This window comes from Astyanax mexicanus, chromosome 6 (assembly GCF_023375975.1).
Source record: "Astyanax mexicanus isolate ESR-SI-001 chromosome 6, AstMex3_surface, whole genome shotgun sequence".
NCBI classification, from domain to species: Eukaryota; Metazoa; Chordata; class Actinopteri; order Characiformes; family Acestrorhamphidae; genus Astyanax; species Astyanax mexicanus.
Window position 1 is genome coordinate 15,309,541 of NC_064413.1, and position 27,445 is coordinate 15,336,985.

At 38.6% G+C, this 27,445-nt stretch overlaps 1 protein-coding gene across 2 annotated transcripts in view; it reads right to left on the reverse strand.

The window, feature by feature from the left end:
• Positions 1 to 26,433, reverse strand: part of LOC103035048 (F-actin-uncapping protein LRRC16A) — a 224,526-nt gene extending 198,093 nt beyond the window's left edge. For both annotated transcript variants that reach the window (XM_049480062.1, XM_022674094.2), the window contains exons 1-2: positions 25,938 to 26,433; positions 17,507 to 17,604 (exon numbers count right to left, since the gene is read on the reverse strand). In XM_049480062.1, the coding sequence (XP_049336019.1) occupies positions 17,507 to 17,604; positions 25,938 to 25,977 (138 nt within the window). In that variant the 5' untranslated portion in view covers positions 25,978 to 26,433. The remainder of the gene's footprint in view (positions 1 to 17,506; positions 17,605 to 25,937) is intronic.
• Positions 26,434 to 27,445: the final 1,012 nt, after the last annotated feature.

Sequence of the window (27,445 nt, forward strand, 5' to 3'; positions counted from 1 at the left end):
CTCTGTATATTTTGGACTGTGTTAATAAAAAAAGAAATGCCTAATAAACCGTAAATACCAAATAAAAATTTTGCATCATCATCCTGCATCGGAAAAACAACAGTTAAAGAACTCACTGAAAGCCCCATATGGTCATAGCACTCATGCCCATGATGAGTGTGAGTAAACATTCATCTGCAACTGTACATATGACACATACGTGTGTGTTTTGTGTAAGTGTGTGTGTGTGATAATGAAATCGCTGGAACAGACGAAAGTAATGAAAACGTTGGAACAGTATACCCAAATCCCCACCACACACACACGCACACACATACACACACACACACACACACACTAACCTAATTAGACAAAGCAAGTCCCTGTATCCCCCAGTGCACCTCTCACGTCCCTGAGATTTCAGCTGTGGCTGGGAAAGCACCGTTTCTCTCCTCTATTCCACTGAATTATGATGAGAGGCACGTACCAGGGGAGGGTGAAAAACCCACTGAGTGGATCCTCCACAAAGAAGGATGCTCAAACAAGGAATTCAGCATTCTGATAGTATCTCATACATCATATAACAATTTTCCCTCACAATAGAGCTGCGTTTCTTTGCCTTGTCTGACAGGGTATGATTTATTTATTCAGACATGGAAAGCAAGTGTTAGTAATGTCAGTTTATCAGCTTTTTAAAAAAAATCACATATAGAAAGAGATTTGCAGACGTAGGATTAGGCCTTGGCAAAATGGCCCTTTTAATCTGGTGTAACAAACACTCCACTTCTTAAACATGCTTTAAACTGGCTTAATCTTTCTTAAAACCAAAATCAGAAGCAATCCGCGAGTGGCTAAATGTAAAAATTTAATTTAGAGGAAGTCGGGTAGGAGGGCTGATGAGCAATGTGCCTGAGCTCTGTGAATAAATGGGACCCTTTCCCAAAACCGGATAAATCTAGACTAGTCTAGACAAAAAGAGCTTCAAAGGATGAATCACCGCTGGCACTGAGATTTAGTTCAAGTCTAAAGCCTAATCCACGTCCGGGAATTCAGCCCAGTGACTGTAAGCTACAGCCAGTAAGAGCTTAATGGTTTCTGGTTTAGGAAACAAAATCTACTCTGAAATGTGCCAGAAATGACACAGTGGGATCCAGAGTGCCCTTCTTACTGTTTTGGGTCTGATAAGGTAAGCGTACTTAGAACTGGGGTTCTGTTTTTTTTTTTTTTTTTTTTTTTATGGGTTTTATAATAATTGTAATGTTCCGATCTAAAGTGATTTAGAGTCATTTAACAGTATCCGTTTTAAAATGTAAGAATATTTAGTACCTCATTTATGGCCAACATTCCATTTTCAAACAAAAAAAAACACCAAACAACCTTTAATGCTGATTTGTTTTGTCGTTTATTTATTAGTTTCGCTACTGCATGATTAATTTGTTAGTATATTCAGTGAAGTGTTTCAAGTATTATGAACTGTTGAAAAGAAATTTCAATAAAATAAATTGCTCTTGATTTGTTACTTGAATCTAAAAGACAACAGAAAAACGAAAACTTATACTTTTACGATCTATAAATTCCTAGCAAACTTACCTAGGGCTGGACAAAAAAAATCAATATCGATATATTTTTCAGGGTTAAAAAAAAAATTACTTTAAAGGTGATTTTTTTTTTTTTAAGATTTCAATATTACTCAGTGCTTGTCTTAGAGTAGCATTAAGCTCGTAACTACAAGCCAGTGTTTTGACATTACTAAAAGAAGACCATAATAAAAAAAAGAGATTAATTTAGCTCAGAACGACAGTTATCATCGTCAGTTAGCCATCTCCATTAACATCAAGAGTAAATTAGCCTAGCTAGCTAGTTAGGCTAAGGGGATTAGGCATTTTCAAGGCCTATCCATTCTATCACATCCTACACATCCATTTGTTGAAGTATAAAAAAAACTGATTGCTGTATTTTTCTGAGTATAAGACGCTAGTAAAAAAACTAAAATGTTCCCAAAAATGATCAGTGTGCCTTTTAATCTGGTACACATTATGTATTAATGTTACCAGTCAGGTATTAAGGAGCAGTACAGAGTTATAAGTTATAATTTTTTGTAAAGTTTCTCCAGCAATAAGGCTGGGCGCAGGAACGTTAGCATTAGCCGCTAATCACATCTAAGCTTGCTGTAAATAAACGGAAGCGATACCCAAATATACTTTATTTACCCAAACCTACAGTTTTTAGGCGAGAAATCTGTGAAGTTTAACATCCAATGCTCATTTGACTTTAAAAGAAAGTTTTTTTTTTTTTTTAATTTTTTTGTAAGAATTACAGGTTTGTTTACTAAGGTGCTTCCCCCAGCTTTCCCCATTAAAAAGAAAACATGGAGACACCCTTGCTTACTTAGATGTAGGCATCTTTACTTATGTTGCTTAATATGCCTTAATATCTGGGGCGCCTTTTGTATGAAAATAGACCATAATAAAGCCGTTCATTGATTTTTTTTATGATCCTAGTATATAAACAAAACTCCATAATGAGCCTCCCCTTCTTTTACACTTAAACACACCAGAACAAATGTTTAATACAAGCATAATCCACAGGTCCCAGATGACGTCAGACCCTCTTCCCTGATTGATTATTAGCATTCCCTATTACTGTTCATTTAGATAACATTAAGCTTAAAATAATGTATTGTGATGATTGTGACAGGTCTTCTTATGGTACTCTAAACTGGATGCTGATAGAAATGTCTCAGCATTAGTGACAAAATCCATGTCAGACATATCAGTCTGACCTTTAGTTTTTATACCTGTAAAGACCTGTCAACAACACCTTTGACACAAGACATATATTCATAAATATTCAATGTTAAACACGGGTGCATCTGTATGTGCATCCCCCACCCCCCCCACCCCCCATCTCCACCCGAGACACACAGCAGTATTACACTGAACTGTGAGAGAGGCTGACAGGCAGATCAGCAGAGAGATAATATATCTGATCTTCAAAAGACATCAGCATCTGTCTCACGCTGGCTCTGAATGAGATTAAAGTCAGGGGAACATGTGCGTATATGTCAGAATGAGAGAGCGGGGGGGAGAGGGGGGGGGGGGGGGGTAGGGAGTACTCCCTAGTTTGTGTTTAGATGACAATGGGATCAGGATTTAAGGCTGATGTGGTTTTCTAAAGAATCAAATCTCTGAGCTCCAGTCTTCAAAAAAAAAAGCATAACATCTAATATGCTACTTAGAAAGCTAAACTGAAAGCTAATCATTATATATTGAGCACATCTGCTCTAAGCGAACATTAGCTTCTCGCAGTTCCTGCCATGGTGCATGATGGATGGAGAATAAGAGGTGTAGCCAATGTGGCAAGATTAATGACAAATACGGTAAATTAAATTCTATAATTAAACATTGCACCCAGAAAGCATAAGCTGTAAGCTATTAGCATGATCTGATAAGCTTAGTTTAAATATTGTAATTAGAGCATTTATTTGCAGAAAATGAAAATGTCTGAAATAACAAAAAAGATGCAAAGATAGATGCAACTATATGCGGAGGCAGCATGGTCAGCACCAAGACTGTCATGCATCACATATTCAGAAGGCTTGGTGTAATATTATGGGGTGCAATTTTATCAAAATCACCTCACAGGCACACTGAGAGCCCCTGATCTATTGCTTGTTCACATACTATTCCTGTTTCAAGAGCTCACCTTGAAGACTTATCCCTGACTGAAAACCTGTGGGATACTATTATACATGCACTCAATATTCCTCCCTACAGCACAAAAAAAAAACACACACTACTTTTTTATGAGGTGCTCAATTAATATGAAGGGTTGCCTATATCAGTCTACATTTTTCATTCATTGTTCCTGGTAACCTTTACTTTTCTAGATTTCCTTTAAGACTTATACATATATAATTATTTTAGTATATAAGGAAATAGAAGTATACTGTAGTTACGTCACTGAAATCCTGATTTTACACACACAGCCTGACCTTACTGTAACCTACATCCCATAACCTGACAGAACACTGCAATGCCATTCATGTCATTACTGAGATGGTAAGCGCTCTCCAGTGTAAGCTGGATTTAGAGGAAGCAATGAAATCACATAATACCACCAGTACATATTTATTTTCTATACATCAACAGTAAGAGATGGGTGTGGTTTATCATAAAGATTAGATTAATGGTGACTGTGTGGAACAAACACACACCAGATGAAAAGTGGAGGGGCTTGGCCACCTCCCCTCAGGACTTGTTAGATGTAAAGGAGAGTCTACAGGCTCAGAGAGAGCAGGATAAAGTGTGTGTGGTTGTGTGTGGGGGGGTGGGTGTGTGGGTAAGAGTAAGGGGGTGTTTGGGGCTAGGAAGCTTTAGCTCTTCCTGAGTGCTGACAATCTGAATCTGATTACACAGAAGCATTCAGTTTGAGACACACCGCAATAATGACATAAATAAAAGCTCTTTGCATAAGCTAATTACACACACACACAAAGAGAGAGAGAAAGAGAGAGAGAGAGAGAGAGAAGATACACATACAATAGAAAGACCCAAAGTACAAAATACTTAAATACTAAACATGTGACAGATGCTGTAGAATACATTACTAAAGATGTAAAAATCGATTGGCTATGTGTTGGTATCAGCCGATTTTTTTTTAGATCCTATGAGCCGATAAGATGTTCGGGAATTAACAGTTACAGCAGCTTTGTGCGGGGATCACTGTTGTGGCTGCTTTGTCACAGAAAGCGGTAGTCTGATTTTTTCTTCTTTTTTTTTTTTACTGTCATATATTATTATTATTATTTTGAACGTGCAAATTTGGATAAAAGATGTCTAACACCACTAACTGGATTCCCCTCTTGGAAGTGCCCAGCAAAACAGGAAAGCAAACAAGCACCACTATCCACATAAAATGGCAAAGAGTGCCGACCACATATAACTATCACCAAAAATACAGTAGCAACAGTTATAAATATAAAAAATAACGACGTTTTAGCACTGGATAAGCAGTCCCTTTCGGTTGCGTTTCCACTCAGTTCCATACAGTTCTCTATGGAAATTCACAGACTTGCTCAGCTAGAGTTCAGCCAGAGTTCCACAACATTTTAAATGTGGTTGATTAAAAAAAAAAAAAAAATGTACATTTAATCTTGAGAGACAATGCATGACACATTACAGAAGCCCTGCAAGACGAATTACGTGGTTTGTCTGGAAAGGTTAATGTGGCATCTTACACCTGTGAGTGTATATATATATATATATATATATATATATATATATATATATATATATATATATATATATATATATATATATATATGTGTGTGTGTGTGTGTGTGTGTGTGTGTGTGTGTGTTTGTGTGTGTGTGTGTACACACACACACACACACACACACACACACAAAAACTAATGCTAGCTAAAGCTTACGCTAGCAGACTGAGTAAAGCACTGCTTGAAGAATGGCAAAACGGAGCAAGTGCCACTGTGGGTATCTGCTTGGCTGCAGCATTCGGCTTCACTGAGTTTTTTTCTACCTAGCCAGATGCTACAGGAAGCAAGATGCTAGCAGCATCTGGCAGTACAGAGCATGGCATGAGAAAAAAAAGGGGGGTAAAGCCAAGTTAAGCAAAGCTAAGCTAAGTGAGCAAAACTGTAATAATAATAAAAAAAAAGCCAGGGTGATGTTAGCTAGTGGTTTGTCCCATGTTGCTTGTTTTAACAGGTAAATGCACAGACTACAGTCCAATATACTCACCTCTGTTTGGCAAAAGGGCTAGCGCTTATGCTAATACTGCTGGAAACCTGAACTGAAACTCCTTTATAATGAGGTACTTCAGCGGAGTGGCTTTACTGATACTTACAGCCTGACTGGTAAAATTCATACATAAGGTGCACCGGATTATAAGACACACTGACAATTTTTTTAAAAGATTAAATGATTTTAAGTGTGGTATTTGCTATCAACAGTACACTAACATTATCATAAACATAAATACAACATAAAATTCTGTGTACATGAACATGGCTGGTGCGGCAAGCAAGTAGAGGGGCATTAGGACCCTGAGCTGGCACTAATTGTCACGCTACTCTGTAATCTCAGCTGTCATGTTAAGACAAGCAGTGAGGAAGAGACCCTCACACAGATGTGGAATTTAACAGGACGCCCACTGCACTGCTCTATGTATAGAGAACACACACACACAAAAAAACACACAGCTCATAATGTGTGCGCACATGTGAGGGATGGGCTGGTATGAAAATGTTTTACTTCAGAAAATATAGGCCTTTTACTGAAGCTCTTGTTCATATTCGACAAAAAATTAAGTTAATATTCTGCAGCAATTAAACAAGAATTTGTGAAGTTTTACTTTACATACTCTTTATATCCTACAGCCAAATCTAACATCTTCTCTAGAAGGTCCACACCATCATCCTCTCTGACCAAACATTGTCTTCTGTGGAGGAAGAGGATGCTTCTTCTTTTTAAATCATTCAGACCTTATTAGGACTATTTATGCATATGAGCAACAAGGAACAAAGACAATGTATGAAGATGACTGCAATTTAAAAAGAGCCACATATAATGTTTTACTTCCAGTTTTACTAACATTCCCAGTGTTCTGTCTCAACAAGACTTAATAATGCGATGAACAGAACTGTGCATTAGTTTGTGCTGAAATGTCACTGGATTATACAAAAGCATTGCAATATCTCAGATTGGTGATGACTAGCTCTCAGACCATGATTAGAAAAGCACATTACTCATTAGAATTACTAGTTGTAGAGTTAATCGAATTTATAGCTCATAAAAGGTCTTTTAAGGTCTTTTAAGATCTAGTTGAGGCCCCTAGTATGAATGAATGTCATGTGAGCCGTTTCTTTTTGATAAAAAAGTGCTCCAGTATAACGCTGCTTTAGTGTAGTGGAGAAGTGGGGGGTGCTCTTGCTCATTAATATATATACATGCAAACATATCACCTCTGATTGGCTAACAGCACTGCGATACCAGCGAAATGGACAACAGTTAGAAATGTTTTAAAATCAAGACATTTAGTCTTGGAGTCTCTGTAAATTGCAAAATCCACCGGAGATCCTATGTAAACAGAGGTGGATAGTCCAGGTCCAGAAAGTAAAGGGGTTTTGCCCGGGGTTTTGGTGGCTGAGCCACAGCAGAGCCGCCCAGGCAGTTGAAACAAAATAACGGTGTGGATTTTTACTTTTAACTAGTGTAAACAGAACTGTGTTGAACATACACCTACCTGTCTCAATTGTACTTTACTGGTGGTGTTCCATAAACAAATTCTAATCATTTGTTCCTTAACTCTGAATTACTGGGCAAAGCATATAAACACTGATTCGTTATTTGCACAAATAACACAGGAACGAACTGCCACGCTGTTCCTAGTGCTGTTAGCTCATGTCTGATGAGTCATGCCTGGCTCCGTGGCTCCAGCTCTGTCTGTGGACGATTGTGAGTCAAGGCGGATGAGACCATGAACACTAATTCACGGGTTGATGTAGACACGATGTTTTACAACTTGTTTTTCTTTTATTTTTCTTTTAATTTTTTAGAGAGATCTATTGAATTTCACAAACAACAACAAAAAAGTGGATTTTAGCAGGAGGACACCTTTAAGATACAATAATCAGTATCATGATTAATTGAACACTTTACCTTTACTTTACTTTAACATTAATGAAAAATTACACGAGCTGTATGAGTTGCTCAGTTGGCTCAACTCTCTTCCATGTTTCTTCCACTTCGCAGACCAGACAGGGCACAGTCAAGTGATTACACTCGCAGTAGACAGTGGGCAAAGTATTACCAGAATTAAAAAAGAATATATATTGAGAGTATAGTAATGAATCAATAGTAATTAATAGTAAAAGAACTAAATGTTAAAGTCTGCAGATACGTGTCATATGTGTGCCAGTGTGTGTGTTTGTGCTCAAACATTTGTTTTGGCTACCTGTGCGCAAGTGTTCCAAGACACATTTAACACCTGATGTGGCATGAGATCTCACCACACCCCTAGCAATAAATGTATCTACTGTAACAACATTTTTCATATTTCTTCATTCTTTCATATTTAAAAAGTCTAACGGTAAAATTGTCAAAAATTAGGGTTAATTTATTATATTCTGAACAGGGTTGCCAGTAGCTGTGTGCCGTATTATATCATACACAATGATAGTCATAATTTCTGATTCAATTAACAACATCCATATTATGATAAGTGTTATTTTGTATTTGCTTCACTTTTTATTGTGTTTTCTTGTATAATATTTTATATTTGCAGTTTATATGCACACACCAAATAATCTACATTTAAGTATTGTGGTAGTTTTCTTTTGTTACATTTAATTTTTATTTGTGTGTTATATTACTTGTTTTGTATTATTAGTATTATTATTTGTAAATAATATATATATATATATTTTTGTTTTGTGCTAGCGTTTTTTTTTTTTTTTTTTTTTTTTTACAGAATATTGCAATTTAAATTGTGATTGTTTTTAATCCGTTAAACCCTCAACCTGCATTAGTGGTTAACATATCTATCCAATATAATTATAAACTCGTTTCCACATAAAATATTCTCAGGGTTGTCAGATTAAATGCAGCTGTCAGTTGTATCTAAAAAAATTAAGGAACAACAAAATGAATAACAGAAATTCAAATAAAGGTTTAACTGCAACTTCAATAACTGAAGACTGGTCTGTAAAAACATCTGCAAAATATAGTGTGCTGTAAAATATCAAGATATTATTTTAGGGCTGTAACACACACCCCCAGTTGCCAGCTCCATTTAAAATCCTTGAATCCAAACCATTAAAGCATTAATACAATATATAAGGCTATTTCTATATTGAGAGCATTATTATAATGCTTTTCTGAAAAGCCAAGCTTAAACCAGAGCTCTAAAACAGGACTGAGCTCCAGCTGGTCAACTAAGACCTCAGAATCAGGTAAAGCTCAGAAATGAGAATACAGTGAGGACAGAGCTGAGCTGAATTTAGGCCTGGGATAGTGCAGGACTGAGAGCTGAGGCCTGGGGCGCTGCAGTGTTATGAAAAGCTTTTGTGTAAGAGAGTTTTATTGTTTGAAGCACACTCTCCCCCACTCTTCCTCCCGCCTTACTCTGCTGCTGAGGATTATCCACTGGGATTTACCTTTTGACGGAGAGATATTATTAAAACACCTGCTAGCTCTCTTCTTTAGCCCCAGGGGCCCTTACGCAGGGGAAATCCCATACATCATGCCCTTACACCCTCTAACAACAGCCCAGCACTAGTTAGACTAGGAGTGGGGATTTGATTTACTGTGCTCGGCTTCCGAAATGAAACTTAATACTGCTCCCATGCAGGAATGAAGCCATCCAACACTTCACAGCTACTTAATATATATATATAAGACAGTGTTTTCAAATGACTGTAAAATGTGCTACATCAGCATGTCCTCCTAACTGCCTGTTATCTGCTGATTATGGTGCTTAAACACTACATAAAAAAAAGATCATTGTGGTTTTGTAATTGCTTTTTCTTTGAAAACCAAGACAGAAATGAGGGCTGGATTCTTATAAAAAGTTTTGTTAAATGTAAAATGTAAAAATTATATTAAATTAAAATTAACATTAGCCTATTTTTCTTGTAAGAGCACAAATCTTTACCCCCATTAATCTAATGCAATAAGATCCGGCCTGCTTATCAGTTAAGTATGGCTGGAGCTCCAGTACTAAATAATATTTTTATGTTATTTGGTTCAGTGTTTATTGTACAAGTACAGCATATCCAAAATCTGTAATTGTAACTGAAATGTCTCTATATAAATAAAAGTTCATTCAAATTTAATCAAATTGGGGTCTTGTGAATCAAAATTAATTAGGAAAACAATTATATTTAGGCTATTTAATAACATAATGGCAAAAAAATAGCAAAAAAAAAAAATGTTTTTTTTTATTTTTTTATTTTACTAAATTGAAAACCTCTAGAATATAATTAAGAGGAATATATATGGTCACAAGCCATCAAACCAAACTGAACTGCTTGAATTTTTGAGTGGCACAAAGATATCCAAAAGCAGTGTGTAAGACTGGTGGAGGAGAACATGCCAAGATGCATGAAAACTATGAAAAAAAAGGATTATTCCAACAAATATTGATTTCTCAATCAATATTTGAGGGCTGAAAGCTCTGCATCTTTTTTGCTATTTCAGCCATTTCTCATTTTCTGCAGGTAAATGCTCTAAAAAACAATATTTTTATTTGGAATTTGGGTGAGATTTTGTCCCAATTTTGTAGTTTACAGAATAAAACAACAATGTTCATGTAACTCAAACACATACCTATAAACAGCAAAATCAGAGAAACTGAAGTGGTCTCTTAATTTTTTTCAGAGCTGTACAATATATGGCCAAATATTTGTAGACAGTAATGGCTGACCACTTCTCACGCATAGGTCATACCTAAAATAGCTTCAGGTGACTTAATATTCTTGAAAGGAGGCTATATCATATTAACTGCTGTCTAAGGCTACTTTAACAACATCTAATAAGGGTAAAAAATACAGTACATTCTTATAAACATGGACACACAGTGTCACTGATGCAAAGCAATACTCAATTCTCAAAATGCATTACAATCCAGGAAGAGTATTTATTCCCTGTCCTAATCTACTGTTTACTAAAAAAGAACAAAATTGAATAGAGAAATGTATGTGGTATCACTAAAAACAGAACATTTGATTTCCAGCCAAACAGTTTAGGGTGTTTTCTCACGTATATCTTTCAGTGCTGGTCCACAGGGAAGGTCAACAAAACATCCACTGAGCTGTGGAGCTGAGGAGCTGTGGGCATGAGTCTGAAAGTGAGCCAGGCTGTTTGTTTTTGTTCTCTGCCACTTCCGCCCAAAACAGCTCTGTGTGTCCTGAGCAGACAGTTACTGCACTGAGGCATTTATTTGCTCAGTAATTTAAACAGGGCTGCAGGAGAGTCAGCATTTTATTCTCATGGTTCAGGAACCACCATGGAATTCAGAGTGAACTCCAGGGAAATTCCAGCAGCGTTTTTTCCTCCTGTCCCTCCGTTTCTCTCACACACTCACTTCCACACTATTCGTCATAGTCCAGCAACACAAGACCTAGCATGAACTAGCTATTTACTACTGTGTGTGTGTGTGTGTGTGTGTGTACAGGGGTGTGGTTTACCACAATATGATTCAATTTGCAAAGGAATGGGGCTCAGTATCAATAATATTACAATATTTTTCAGACTATAAAGCTTACTTAAAATCATTTAATTTTATCAGAAACCAGCAGTTTTTATCTGCTGCACCTTATGTATAAATTCTACCAGTCATGTATTAAGGAGCAGTAAAGCCATTTTGCTGAAGTACAGCAAAGGCTGGATGCAGCAGCATTAGCATTAGCCGCTAACCGCAGCACTAGCTCTTTTGCCACTCAGAGGCGAGTATATCGAATTGTAGTCTGCATGTTTGCGTGTTTTAAAACAAGCTACGTGGGATGAACCACTAGCTGATGTCACCCTGGGTTACTGGAACACTCAGGGTTCCTCAGTGTATCGCTGTCGAGGGGGCATTTAAACTGCGGTTAGCGGCTAATGCTGCTACACCCACTTCACTGAAAACTCACCGTTTGATATTGGAAATCTAAGCTTACTGTTAATAAATGAAAGAGAAATCTGTGTAGATTAACATACAGTGCTCGTTTGACTATATATATATATATATATATATATATATATATATATATATATATATATATATATATATATATATATGTATATATATATATATATATACACATACACATATATACATATATGATTTACAGTTTTATTTACCTATCTACTTTCCCCAGCTTCCCCATTAGAAGGGAAACATGGCGACACCCTTGCTAACTTCAATATAGGCGTATACTAGTGTCGCTTAATGCAATGACGTTTATCGATAGTGTGCCTTATAACCTGGCGCACCTTCTATTTTGAAAAATACAGTACGGCCTATTTACTAATTCGTTAAGTAGTAAGAAATTTCTGGCGCACTATCTGCTGCGATGACTTCACCAATGCTGCACCCAAATGTTGAATGTTAAAATGCATGTACTTACTACAATAGTGATGGATTATTAAATTACCAGGCTATGGTTAACAAACCTTACTGAATCTCAGTGATTACCTGTTCAGCAGAAAATGGCCAACTCACCCATTTCCATGGCAGCAGGAAACTGTTTATGTGCTGTTATGCTATATGCCAGGCAAAACAGTTGTGGAAAAGGTTGTGCGAAGGTTTGTTGACTACAAGCCACACAGTTTGCTGACACTGGGTACATTAAGATATTTCCTTTATATCTGATGAAACATCCTGATTATGTCATGAGTTACTACAAAAAAATATACAGTGAGTCCAAGAAGTATTTGATCCCTTGCTGATTTTCTTTGTTTGCCCACTAATAAAGACACTATCCTTCTGCACTTTTAATGGTAGATGTATTCTAACATGGAGAGACAGAATATCAAGACAAAAATCCAGAATATAATTTTAAAGAATATATTTTAATTAATTTGTATTTCAATGAGGAAAATAAGTATTTGATCCCTCTTGCCAAACACACTCAATACTTAGTGGCAAAGCCTTTGTTTGCAAGCACAGCGGTGAGATGTTTGTTGTAGTTAACCACAAGTTTAGCACACACACCAGGGGGAATTTTGGCCCACTCTTCTTTGCAGATCCTCTCTAAATCATGAAGGTTGGTGGGCTGTCGCTTGGCAACTCTGACCTTCAGCTCCCTCCATAGATTTTCGATCGGATTGAGGTCTGGCGACTGGCTGGGCCACTCCATGACCTTAATGTGATTTTTCTTGAGCCAATCCTTTGTTGCCTTTGCTGTATGTTTAGGGTCGTTATCATGTTGGAAGACCCAACCATGGCCCATTTTCAGATCCCTGGCAGAGGGGAGGAGGTTGTCCCTCAGGATTGTGCGGTACATGGCTCCATCCATCTTCCCAGTGATGCGGTGAAGTAGCCCTGTACCCTTGGCAGAGAAACACCCCCAAAACATTATGCTTCCACCTCCATGCTTGACGGTGGGCACAGTGTTCTTGGGGTCATAGGCAGCATTTTTCTTCCTCCACACATGGCGGGTGGAGTTGAGGCCAAAAAGTTCAATTTTGGTCTCGTCTGACCACAAAACCTTCTCCCAATAACTTGGTTCATCTTTCAAATGATCATTGGCATACTTGAGGCGCGCCTCCACATGTGCTCTCTTCAGCAGGGGTACCTTTCGGGCACTGCAGGATGTGAATCCATTGTTGCGCAAAGTGTTGCCAATTGTTTCCTTGCAAACGGTGGTCCCAGCTGCCTTCAGGTCATTTGCTAACTCCTGCCGAGTGGTTGCAGGACGATTTCTGACCGTTCTCAGCATCATTGCCACCCCACGAGGCGAAATCTTCTTTGGAGCACCGGGCCGAGGTCTGTTGATTGTCATGTTATACTCTTTAAACTTTCTGATAATTGCACCAATAGTTGTTACTTTCACATCCAACACCTTACTAATCTTTTTGTAGCCCATTCCAGCTTTGTGAAGGTCAACAATTCTGACTCTGAGGTCCTGTGACAGCTCTTTGGTTTTACCCATGTTGGAGACTTGAAATCTGTGTGATCTGTCTGATTCTGTGGACAGGTGTTTTTCACACAAGTGATTAGTGAGAACAGGTGGCTTCAGGTCAGGTAACAAGTTGATTGGGAGTGTCTAACTGGTCTGTAAAAGCCAGAACTGCTAATGAATACTAAGGGATCAAATACTTATTTCACTCCATGAAATACAAATCAATTAATATATATTCCTTAGATTTATTTTCTGGATTTTCTTTTTAATATTCTGTCTCTCCATGTAAGAATACATCTACCATTAAAAGTATAGAATGATCATGTCTTTATTAGTGGGCCAACGAAGAAAATCAGCAAGGGATCAAATACTTCTTGGACTCACTGTATATATATATAAAAAAAAAAAAAAAATTATATATATATATATATATATATATATATGTATATATATGTATATATATATATATACATATATATACATATATATACATATATAAACCTTAATGGTCCTTTAGTTTGGGGATGTTTGTATATATGTTCAAATAAATCACACCTATACCTCCAATCAACAACTAGTCCTGGATTACACATCATTTTAAATGGAGAGATTTTTCTATTAAAGGAAAACCATGGTCCAGAACCCTCCCTAAATCTTGTCTAGAAAACCAGCCCTTTAAATTTTCAGGCCCTTTCCAACCCATTCACAACCCTAATTACTAGCTTAATGCTTGTTGACATAGACCTGCATGTCCAAAGTGTAACCAAAAAATACATATTTAAAAGTTGCTGCACATGTAATAATCCACAGGCTTCCATTGCAGCCCAGCGAGGGTAATATACTGGCCCCATACAGATGCAGCACTACAGGCGGTGCCGTACCACAATGTGGACTCAGCTGAGCTCCGCGTCTATTAATAACTCAAAAGAGGCTTGAGGTCCAACCACTCTCCAAATCACATTACAGTGCAGTTCTCCACCAGGCACTGGGACCCTGAGCCACTAATGGCAGGAGAGGAAAAGCCAGTATTTTGTTTTATTTTTAGCCTTATTATCACCCTTCCAATCCCTGTCAATACTGACAGTGCCCAAAAGCAGCAACGGCTCATTACAACACACTCAGTCTATCAACTATACAGGGTGTCACACATGCAAACACACACACATATAGCCTGGGACCACCTACATCAACAGCACCCACTGGGGCTCTGATATAACCACTCAACAGAGCCCCAAAATGCTTTTGACAGCTACCTGACAGGTCTTCAAGCAAAAAAACCCAGCCCCATCACTACCAGCATACTAAACCCTGCCACCAGCTTCTCAGTGCTGTGCGTTTCTTACGAGGCATTTCATTTACCTGAGACAGTCACTTTCAATTAACAAGCTCACACAGGTGATATTGAAATACAGGAGAACAGCTCTGCTATTACAGGTGCCCAGGATTCAGGATGTCATTGCAGCACCCCACCACAGCCTGACAAACCTGCCACTGGGAATTCTCAATAGCAGCTTTATATACTAGGATTGTGGAGGCAATTCACTTCACACCATTTTCCCTTCACTCTAAATCTTGTTGATCAGCCAAGACATGTAGCGAATAGAGTTTTGAGCAGTGACTGGCTAATAATTAGCAGATTAACAAACAATTAAGACAATTAAGAGAACAGAAACCAGCGTAAAATAACAGAATCAAAGTAAACTGCAAGACTGCAAAATGATTAAACATTTCACTCAAGACATGCCATTGTGTTTAGCAAGTCCCTAACAGACATACAAGGTATACAGCCAAAGTTTGTTCATGTGAGTCGAGTCAAGTCTTTGCAGTTAGATTTCATGTTCATATCCTGAGTAATTAGTCTCTGGCATTAGGGTCTGAGTAGATCCTCAAATTTCTTGTGACACACATGATTCTTTGCAACTGGAGTCCAAGTTGAGCAACAAATTTCTGGGTCCAAGTCCCAGTCTTTGGACTCTTGAGTCCTGAGTTTCTGGTGCAATTCTGAGTCAAGTCTTGGATCTCTGTAGCTAGAGTCCAAATTGAGTCCTGGATGTGAGTCCTAGTCAAGGTTCAAATTTCTGGAGCAAGCCCAAGTTGCATCTAGAATTTCTTGTGCAAGTCTAAGTTGAGGCTAAAGTTTTTGCGATGAGAGTGCAGGCTATGTTTTGGGTCTCAGTCGAGCCTTACATTTTTGTGCAAGTCTCTGTTCATTCTTGAGTCTATGTAGTTCAAGTCTAAGTCGAATAATGAATTTCTGAATGTAAATGTAAATCCCAGTCATGTCTTAAATTTCTAGTGCAAGTCTGTGTTGAATCTTTAGTCTGTGGTTAGGAGTCCAGGCTGAGTCATGAGCTTCAAGGTGCAAGTCTCCTCAAAGCTTGAATTTCTGGTGCAAGTCAAGTGCGAGTCAAGTCTTGAGCAAAGAGTCTATGCAGATTGTGCACGAAGTTCGACGTCACTGCGGTAAGTGTAAGCCATGGCTTGAAGTTCACAACAAGTTGAGAGTCTTAAGTCTCCGGAATCAGAGTTGGAGAGACGTCACAGATTTCTAGTGCTAATCTTTATTGAGCTTTGAGTCTTTACAGTCCAGGTAGAGTCACAAATTTCTGGGTGTGAGTCCAAGCAGAGTTTAATGTTTCTGTGGTTAGTCACAAAGATTGAGACAAGACTTGTAATTCTGGTACAAGGCTGCATTCAATCTTGAATCTTTGCAGTTAGAATCCAAGTTGAGTTTTGAATTTCTGGGTGTGAGTACCAATCAAACCTTGAATTTCTGTTGCAAGTTCAAATCAGTCTATGAGTCTATGAAGTGAGTGTGCAATTCATGTCTTAAGTCAAGTGCCAGTTCACAGCCTAAGTCTTGAAACTCTAGGATTAGCGGTTAAGTCAAGTCACAATTTTTGTATGAAAGTCTGTGTCCAAACTTTCAAATTTCTGGTTCAAGTCTCTGTTAGGTCTTGAGGGGTTCGAGTCCATGTTAAGTCATCAGTCTCTGGAGTGAGTGTGTGAGCCAAATCTAAGGACCAACTATACCCTTTATAACCATTCCAAACCAGGAAGTACAAAACATGGGCTGCGAAAAATGAGCTGTGCAAGTTCATGTTTTGTTTTTCATGTTTGCATGAAAAACAGGGGCATGTAAGCACTGCTTTGCACTCTTGGGGCAGTCTTAGGTCTCTGCAGTTAGAGTGCAATTTGACTCCTGGATGCGAGTCCCAGTCAAGGTTCAAATTTCTATAATTTCTAGCACAAGTCGAGGCTAAAGTTTTTGCGATGAAAGTGCAGGCCTGAGTCGAGCCTCAAATTCTTGTGCAAGTCAGTCTTGAGTCTTTGTAGCTAGAGTCTAAGTCAAACCATACATTTTGGGATGTAAATCTATTTCAAGTCTCAAATTTCTAATGCAAGTCTATGTTGAGTCTTGAGTCCAGGCTGACTAATGAGCTCCAAGGTGCAAGTATCCTCAAGGCTTGAATTTCTGGCACAAGTCAGAGTCAAGCCTTGAGCAAAGAGTCTGCACGGAGTCTGAAGTCACTGCGGTAAGAGTCTTTGCAATTAGAGTCCAAGATGAGTTACAAATTTCTGGTGAGTCGAGTCTCAGATTTCTGACCCAAGTCTTGAGATCTCTGGGGTTAGAGTCCATGTTGAGTCATCAGTTTATGGGTGTGAGTCCCAGTCGAGTCTTAAGCCTCTGGAGTCAAAGTCTGAGCCAAATCTAAGGACCAACTCTACCTTTTATACCCATTTCAAAATAGGAACTACAAAACATGGGCTACGAAAAACAAGTTGTGCAAGTTTGCATGAAAAATAGGGGCATGTAAGCACTGCTATGCACCATTGGGTCAGAACAATAGAAAAAGCACAAACAGAAAGAGGAAAGATGGTCTATTAAAACAAAACTTACCAGGATTCTGTTCTCCACCTTGTCCCCTTTGATTTCCAGTTTAACTTTCTTCTTAACCGCCAGCTTGATCTTCCTCCCCACAGCATCCTTCACACTCTCTGCAGTAAGGAAAGAAAATCATGACAGTTACGATGCGTTCTGGTAGTATAAGCAGCGGTGCTCTAAATCTGGCAGACTGCTCAAAGATAAGATATTTCCACTGAGATATCCCTACATGAGCATGACTAATCACTAACTGGAGGAAAATACTGAAGTGCAGCGCATGTGGTCATGTCTGGAAACAAGGCACAATCAAAGGTTCTGTTTTTTACCAACTGATAAGTTTCCACTGTCTGTCCAAAGCATTCAATAACAAAGAAACTGGAAGACGTCCATAATAGAGTGGGATGAACGAAAGCTCAGCCTTCATATGCCTGATTAGAACAATCACAATAATGATTTTTTGGACTATATATTGAGGCACTGTTATTGAAGCATTGGTCATTTGCACTAATAATTGAAATAGTGGTAAAATGTTTTCATAAACAAAACAAAAATGCAAAGAAACACAGTGAGTTATAAAGGTCAGCCATAACAATATATATAACAACTAAATTTAAACTTAAACTGTAACTTAAATTACATATTTTGATTTATCTAACTCAGATATTTTGAGGCAGAGTGTCTTATAAAAAGCTAGATTAACTGAATACAGCCTGAACATTTCTGCCTTATAACCCACTGATCCAAATTCAGCCTAGAAAGGCCTGATATAACCAAGTTTTGACTCAAAATACCCAATTAAATCATATCTGTCTTCATAGTTTTGTAGCTATTAAACTAGTACTGACAAGGTCTAGACCAGGGGTATTTAAATAGAAGTCAGTATGGTCCAGTTAGAGAAACTTTCTACAGGCCAAGGGCCGTTGTCATTTTTAACTTGTGTTTAAAAAAAGTATACATATAAAAAAAAAAAAAGTATATATGGCCTCTCTGGCCAGATTTTGTGTATATTCCTCCACCTGTCTCTGTTGCGCTCAGCGTGTCTTTAGTTTCCGCCAGTTCTCGGGCTCCCTATCTCTTTATACAGGCGTTTTTTCCCGGCCGCGTCTCAATTCACTAGACGAGGCAGTGGCCTGCACAGATCTGATTGGCAGAGGAGAGCGTTCTTACAACACACGTGATTGGTCTGTGAGTTCACTGCACCGCAGAGAGGGTATACCGTAAAGACAAAAAAAATCTGCCGCCTTAAATTAACGCTGTCAGAATTAAATCCTTCTCAGTAGCTTATCGGTTTGGGTCCGCATTGGACAACGTCTGGGTCCGGAGCCGGACCACGGTCCGCCTATTAGTGATACCTGGTCTAGACATTAAAACTGAGACCCTCCAGCCTCTAGCTTTCAACTAGGCAGTGTATGCTTTCAGATCTGAATATTAAACACATAATAATTAAAAAATAGCAGTCTAAAAAAACAGGCTGAAGAGCAAACAGAATTCTGCAGTCATCACCTTTTTACAGTAAGAAAAAAAAAAATTCCACATCACAACATTTGCCTCAGCTTTCCTCCACCCCCTCCTCAGCCTAACAATATGGAGAACCTCCACAGCAGCCTGAGCTGCTCACTCTACTGTTCTGCTGGAATCAATTCTCCACACCCTCACTGAGTCTCTTCCACCCATGAAAAGGGACTTATGGGAGAAATGGGTCATGTATGCAGTCATGCTGCAGTCCTGATTTCGGAAGTTTGGTAAAAAAAAATGGCTCTCAGAATCTGCACTCTACTGTGGATTTCTGAGTGGGTATGATTTTTAGCTGCAAAGTGAGATGCCAAAAAATGTCCAACGAAACAGCAGGCAGAACTTCTGATACAAGCTGGTGACAGAACTGACCCCATACCCAGTTTCAGTTTCAGACTGTGTTCATACCAGCACAATTCACAATCATTTCTATTATTTTGATTAAAAAACTATATTTTGCATTATTCAAAAAATATGTTTGTAAGAGTCTTATATTGTGCAAGCTTTAGCGTCCTAAAGGGCAATAAATATAATATAAATAAATATTAAAATCGGCAGTGCAAAAAAAAAATGTGGACGTATGTGAAAACCATGAGAACATCCAGATTTATTAACAGGTATTTAAATGTAAATAAATTAATTAGCATTTGGCAAAATTAAGTATCGTATTTTTCACACTATAAGGCACATTTAAAATTTTCCCAAAAATCGTCAGAGGGCTTTATGTATGAATGTATGCTTCTTACATATGAATTTTACCAGTCAGGTTGTAAAGAGAAGTAAAGCCACTCTGCTGAATTACAGAACCAAGTCCAGTGCAGTATTAGCATTAGCCACTAATTGCGCTAAGCGCTAGGTCTTTCGCTGTTCAGAGTTGAGTATTATCGGCCTGTAGTCTGCTGCTAACCCTGGCTAGCACTGCTAGAGCAGCATTAGTATTACGTACTAACCAGGCTAAGCGTTAGCTCTTTTGCCCTTCAGAGGTGAGTTTTATCAGACTGTAACCTGCAAGTTAACATGTTAAAACAAGCTTTGTGAGACAAACTGCTAGCTAATATCACACTGGCTTACCTGAACACTTAGGGTTCCTTAGTGTAGTGCTCTCGGGTGGCATTAGCTGCTACTGCTAATGCTGCTGCACCCAGATTTAGTGGATATCTGGACTTCTAAGCTTACTATAAATAAACAGAAGTGCTTTACTCAACCAAATAAACAGTTTTCAGGAGAGAAATCTGTGTAGATTAACATTCAGCCTTCATTTAAATTTAAAATAAAGTGTCTTTTTTTGTTTCCTTAGCTTATTTACAGTTCTGTTTACTTAACTTTACAGGTCCCGCCAACCAGTGACCATACCTGCTGAATTAGAAGGAAAACATGGTGACACCCCTGTTTCTTACTTGTGTCGCTTAATGCACCTTATAATACATTGCGCTTTATAGTGCGAAAAATACAGTATTTATTTTGTGGTGTCAATTGCTTAACATTTTAATAAAATCATGAATCACTCTTTTAAATACTGGTATTTTCTCTGTATGCTTGGGAGAGGACAGTAATAATAGTGTAGTGTGGTTTAGGCCAAAACTAGATTCTTTTTACTGTTTCATAATATCTCAGAACTGAGAGAGAGTCAGAGTCCGAGAGTCGGAGCCCGAGAAAGTTAAGCACAGCGATGTTGTGGCAACAGTTTGAAGGAAATGTGGATATAAGTAGTTAGTGTCCATTCTAACCAGCCGACATGAGCAGGCACAAACAACAGACAAAATGCTTGTTCAGAAGATATGCATAATTCAGAACATGAAAAAGTACAAGCGTACTAGGAGGTCAAAATACGTGCCCATCACACAAAATATGAACTTACTGACACTGCAAATCTGCACTGTTTACCAGGGATGGACTAAATATATTTGATAACCAAAGATACTGGTCTTGAAATAGCAAAAAAAAAAGCACTTTTGATGTTTGGATGAATACTATCTTCCCAAAGTGATGTCAATGCTGTGCAATGCTTCCTATGTGATAGTTTGCAAATGTTTGAGTAGTTTGAAACTGATATTTGAATGCATTGTAAATAAAATGCTTCAATTAAAAGCTGCTCAATTAAAAGCTGCTCATTTAAAAGCGTTATAGAATTTAAACAAAACATCAGACTGGAAAACTGGATCTCAATCAAAGTGGCCAGGTCTCAGGTGCTGTAATGTAATATTTCTTGTGCAGAAAGTAAAATTGGTACGGAGCCATGTTTACTGTGAGAAATTAGGCTGAACATGTTGTTTAGCATCCCAACAACCATCCACACACTTGGTGACAGCCCTCACCACATCCCCTGCACTGAGGGAGAACAGTGCTCCTGTCTCCTCTCAGCGCCGCCGGCCGCTTGCGTTGGGCCGGTCAAACAATGCAGCTGCTTTCTCTTCCTCGTTACGCTGAGGACTAATTACCCATTGTTTCACGCACTGCCAATGAGATCCCTTTTCTGCGGCCCTGTCAGCACATCTGTCTTTCTCTTCCCCTCTATATCCACACTGACACACTGCAACAGCGGTCTGCAGGAACAGCATTACTAGATGAGACTTGGATGGATGGAGGCTTGGATGGATTGAGCGAGCTGTGCTCTGTATACTGAAGGCCTCTCCGCTCAATCTGTATGCCCTCCTGCATGTGATCGATTGAGGCAATGCTCGAACAAGACACATGAACATGCAAACTGAAGCTGCACAACAGGAGGAAGGCACGGCCTTTAACATGGCAGAAGAATCGTCATTAGTTTCTGTCTTTTGTTCTGCCTCTCTGTTATCAGTGGGTTCTCCAATAACACCATTCACACTTCGATAACTGAAATTTTAGGATCTTAAGGACGTTATTTCTCCTTCTTGAGGTCGAGTTTTCTTTTGCACAAAATGCAAATACTAGGATTAACTACTGGTCCCAATATTGACTAAATTAGCTGCTAAATTAGCTACATATAAATACAGGTTGTCTGCAGTTACAGAGAAATTAAACGTAAGCCTTTTTACAACTTTTTAATATTCCTGTGTATTTTTGGAGCAGTGGGCTTTTTTTTGGTATAGCGCAGAATGATGCAGCTAGCTATACATAGACATAGTCCCACATAGCTTGTCATTAACACACAGGCTATAGTCCGATACACTCACCACTGAACGACAAATAAGTTAGCACCTAGAGGCTAACGCTAATGCTGCTCCAGTAGTGCTAGCGAGAATCAGCAGCAGGCTACAGGCTATATTGACCTCTGAACAACAAAAGAGCTAGAGCTTACCATAGTTAATGGCCAATGCTAATACTGCTCCAATCTCAGTGCTGTAGAGCCAAACTGAAACTTCTGTATGACGCTGTACTTCAGCAGAGTGTCTTTACTGCTCCGGACTATAAGGTGCACTGACGATTTCTGCGAAAATTAAGGGTAATTTTAGGTGCGCCTTACAGTGCAAAAAATACGCCATGATAGAAGTTATTAAGCTCTTCTTGCACTTGTCCGTGTAGATTCATTGTCCTCAGTCTGGCAACCCGAGTGAGCTTAGTGTCTGTAGACTGTGTTTAGAAATTGGACTGCTGTACCCATTTCACACGCTCACTGATTGCTCCTTTATGTGAGTTACGGCTCACGTTTATACTGGATAATTAGAGTTTGCCAGGTGGTTAAGTTAGAGCAAATTGGATTTTTAGTCAATCAGAGGATGTCCAGTGTCGGACCCATTAGCAAACTGTAGTACCACAAGCAAAAAAAGAAAAAAAAAAAAAACAATGCAGTTTTCACATTTATAGCTGACAAAACGCCACAAAACACTGGATAAATCTTGCTGCACCTGAGACTGCAATATCACGTAATGTCAATAACCATGTACCAAAAGCTACTCAATTTCCAGCTTTCACAAATACTGCTATAGTGATGAACCTAGTGAGAAAAAATGAAACCGTTAGCACCAGGCTTGCCAATATTAACAACACCCTGAGGACAGCCTTGTTTCAATATCTCTTAATTACCTTCAGTATCGATACAAAATCTGAATGTAACAAAGCAGCTCTAATTATATTTTTCACATGAAGTTAATTGTTAGTGATTAGACTAGAATAGAACTGTAGAATAGAATAGAAAAGCAGAAGAAAGAATGGATGAATGGTATGGATGCATATGTATCAGCGACAGAGGATGCAGAAGTAGCTTACTATATGAACATATATGAACATTATAAAATATTTAGTCCTATTAATATTGAATACGTTGGTAAAAAATACATATTAAATGCAATAAACCAGGAGCAAATTAAAATTAAAATTATTGATAAAACCTGCAGCTGTACAATGGTCATCAAGTTAAAAGCATAACGAGATGTGCGGTACTTTATCAAGACAGAGATGCAACATTTTCATATGGACCAGACTCAGCAGCAGACAGAGAGAACGTGCACCAACTTTAAACCTCTAACGCTACAGTTACTTACAATTACAGTGCAAATATTGATACAATTATGCCTAAAATGTCCTTTGTGACACATGAAATCTGATCTAACCATTTACATACATACTGCATGCCTATGAAATAGATCCACATCCAATTGTGGACTATACATACAAGAGATTCAAAACTGATTTTAAAAAAAGATATTCAGATTTTATATACACATTAAGGCAAAGGGGAATAAGATTTGAATCGCTTCAGTGGTAAGTTAAATGCAATCAAAACCATCTAAAACTGTTCATTCAGAACCACCTGACGGCACTCGTATATGCTAAAATTTAGTAAGCCAATGTTGCAGGCTGATAATCAGACACTGGTTAAACAGGAGTGAGAGAGGCTTGCTGTGGTGCTGCTGGCTTGTTGGTTTGTGTGTTTATATTAAAGGCGAGGTGCTGGACTAGTAATGTCTGTATGTGTATCAGTAATGTTATCTATATAAAGTCTTGAGTAGCTTTCCGCTTTTAGCTATTTAAATTAGACAAGATTAGACTCTAAGATCAGTAAATTATTTTATTTCCTTTAATATGAGACACTCACCCCTCCTGGGAACTATCCTCAAATTATATATATATATATATATATATATTTTTTTTTTTTATTTTTTTTTTTTAAGGGGTGGGTGTACGGCTTGGTTTGTTAGGGGCTAAGCGCTCCTAAACCTCTGATCCCAGAATCAACGCTGTGTCTCCCCTAACTGTACCCTTGTATCAGGCTCAATAAACTGCATCCCACATAGTGATTTAACCATTATAGTAACCAAACTAAACAATCAATAGGTCAATGAATATTAGCTATATAAAACTGAGCAACTGATAACATCTTCCAAAAGGAAAATTAGGGGGGGGTCAAATGCTGTATAATCCAATATTACAGTGTCGCAGCATTAATGCTGTGTAATCCATTCCTTCCTTGCTTAGGATGGTCTAGCTCTTTAACCCTGTGTGGCATCATTTTTTTTTTGGAGGGGAAGTTTTTGGTGAGTGTGTACAATGGCACCAAGCATGCTAAAAAAATTATTTTAAAACAGGTATTGTGATGCAGTCTCTTCAGAATACATGAATCTGGTGGTTTCAGTGAGGACTGTTTTGCACTCTCTTTTAGCTACCTAGCTCTCCTCAGTTGAGCTAGGTAGCTAAATTTCATTTTTTGGTTTAACGTTGTGTGAAAGATCAGATGAAGACTAAATATGCTGTTCTAATATCTCCATGTTCGCAGTAGCTCTTATATCAGCGCCATTAGCAGTAGGGGTGTGCGATATGTCCCTAAAATAATATCACAATATTTCATGGTATTTTCGCAATAACGATACTCTTGTGATATGACAAAACACTTAATGGCACACCCCTAACTGAGATATAAAAAAATACAAGAATTTTATTAGATTGTAACAAGTTGATGATCCACAATGCCATGATACTAATAATGCACTCCAAATATAAAATAAATGATACTGGGCAGATATAATCTGTCTCTAGTAGATATACAATAGGAAATGAGAACAGTGTGAATTAGAAATGTAATAATAAAGTAGTACCCTGATGTGATAATTAGGGGTGGGTGATATTGGGTGATGGCACAATATTTCAGGGTATAATATCGTTCACAATATTGAAAAATGTTGGTGATATTATTGCGTATTAGCAGCAGTGTAGTTAATTCCTCAGATAAGCAGGACTGGTAGCAGAAGAACATCGGTGCCATTAATTAGAATATTTTGTTCCCTCCCCTCTCAGTAAAACTACTGCTTTCAATTTAAAAGATTAAAAAAATCCTTAAGACTGCTACTTTAAAAAGAGGACTGCATAATGTTGTCCTGTGGCAACAAATAAAAGTAAATAACACCAAAACATGTAATAAAAAAATATTCCACTAGATATCGTTGCACCTACACATATTTTATACATATATTATATTATTTTATATTCAAGGTAATTAATTAAAACATGTATCCCATCATATCCATCTTATAATTTGTTGGTATTAGGTCCCATGTGGCTTTGGGTGCTGAAAAGATTACTCCACGTCCAGGTTTAATGTTAAACCAAATTCCTCCCCCTTGTTCTATTTAGTGGAGGCTTGTCTAGTGATAACATATTTATAAATATCATTAAAAATGTAAGGGATTCTGTAGCTAATTACCAAATAAGGGGTTTGTTGCTTGAGGGCAACACCATGCTATAGAGGGCTAGGGATTGGCTATCCAAGCTACTACCATTCAGCACCACACACACACACACACACACACAATCACAATGAAACCTATCAGACTGACTGTGATCAGCAGCTCACAACACAAAAGATAGTAACGAGTGCTCATCACTCCTTTATCAGACCGTCCCAAACAAACTGACACTATAACTGAACACTGGGATGCTGAGATGAGCAGTCCTCTTAAACCGCATTAATTGTGTTCACACTGAGAATCGGTTCGCTGCTGTGAGCGCGTGCGGTTCTTACCCAGCACTTCTCTGGGCACGTGAGACGCCTCCTCGCTCATTCTGCCGGTCCTGCTTTTGTTTTGGTTCTCCTCCTCCTCGGACTCCGCACGCTACTCACAGTCCGGCCGGAACACACGGGCTGAACGCGCGAGCTCGAGACCAGGTGCAACCGTAGATCCGGGACATCGCGCGCCTCCGAGCCGATCTCGTTTGCGACGGTACTGTCCTCACGATGCACGAGCCCCGTTCAACCGGAGAGGCGTTACTCTCACCCCGCCGCGGAGAACAAGCCGCGGATTCTCCAGCACCGAGAGAGAGAGCGCGGCTGGCCCCGCCTCGCCCTGCATCACACCGGCCGCTCTCTGAGCCTCACACCGCGGCGCTGGCGACACCTGCTGGAGGAGAGGAGAACAGCGAGCCCTCACGAGCCTCCTACAGCTCTGGAAAAAATGAAGAGAGCGCCTCAGTTTCTGAATCAGTTTCTCTGATTTTGCTATTTATAGGTACATGTTTGTGCACATTGTGGTTTTATCTATAAACTACAGACAACATTTCTCCCAAATTCCAAATAAAATATTGTCATTTGGAGCATTTATTTGCAGAAAATGTAAAATGGCTGAAATAACAAAAAAGATGCAGAGCTTTCAGACCTTAAATAACGCAAAAAACAGGTTCATATTCATAAAGTAAAAGTTCAGAAATCAATATTTGGTGGAATAACCCTGGTTTTTAATCACAGTTTACATGCATCTTGGCATATTCTCCCCCACCAGTCTTACACACTGCTTTTGGACAGGGTGCGAATTACGGGGGAGTTTGGTAGGTCAGACCTCCCCAATTAAGACTTCAACCCCCCCAACGGGGTAAAAACAATAGTTTGGGCGGGGGGGGGGGGGGGGGTCAAAACATTTAAATATATTTCTAACATATAATGTTAAGTACTGCAAAAACAGTGCAGTATCTCTGCCTGGAAGAATATTGGGATACAATTTCAATCCCCCTAAAGTGGATTATACTATTCCATGTTAATAATCATTCCTCTCCTTCCCCTGACTGGTTCATTATTGGTCAGGTGGTTGGCACGCGAGCTGCTCAAGCTACAGCATTACGTGTAAGTAGCGCTTTCTACTTAGCTTTCTTAAATATGAATTTACTATCCCACATTAAATGCTGCTAATTTACCATTCCGCCTTAAATGCTGCTGTCGCGGCACACAGGCTTCAGGCTATAGATACTATTTTTGGCGCTGATTTAAGGTGGAACAGAACATTCAAATTGGACGTTCTGTTTTATATGGACTGCCTGTGATTTCTGCACACCCTTAGCAGAAACGTGTAAAACACTTAAAACACTTTATCATCTACTACAGTCTAAAAAGAGAACTGTGTTGTGACGTAGAGAAAATAAGTTTTAATGCAGGGAAACTGTTAAGGTGGAATATAAATGTGTTTTAAGGTGGAAAGGAAATGTGAACAAGAAACTAAAAGCTTCATACTGTGCAGTAGAACCTAGTGAGGAATTATTTAC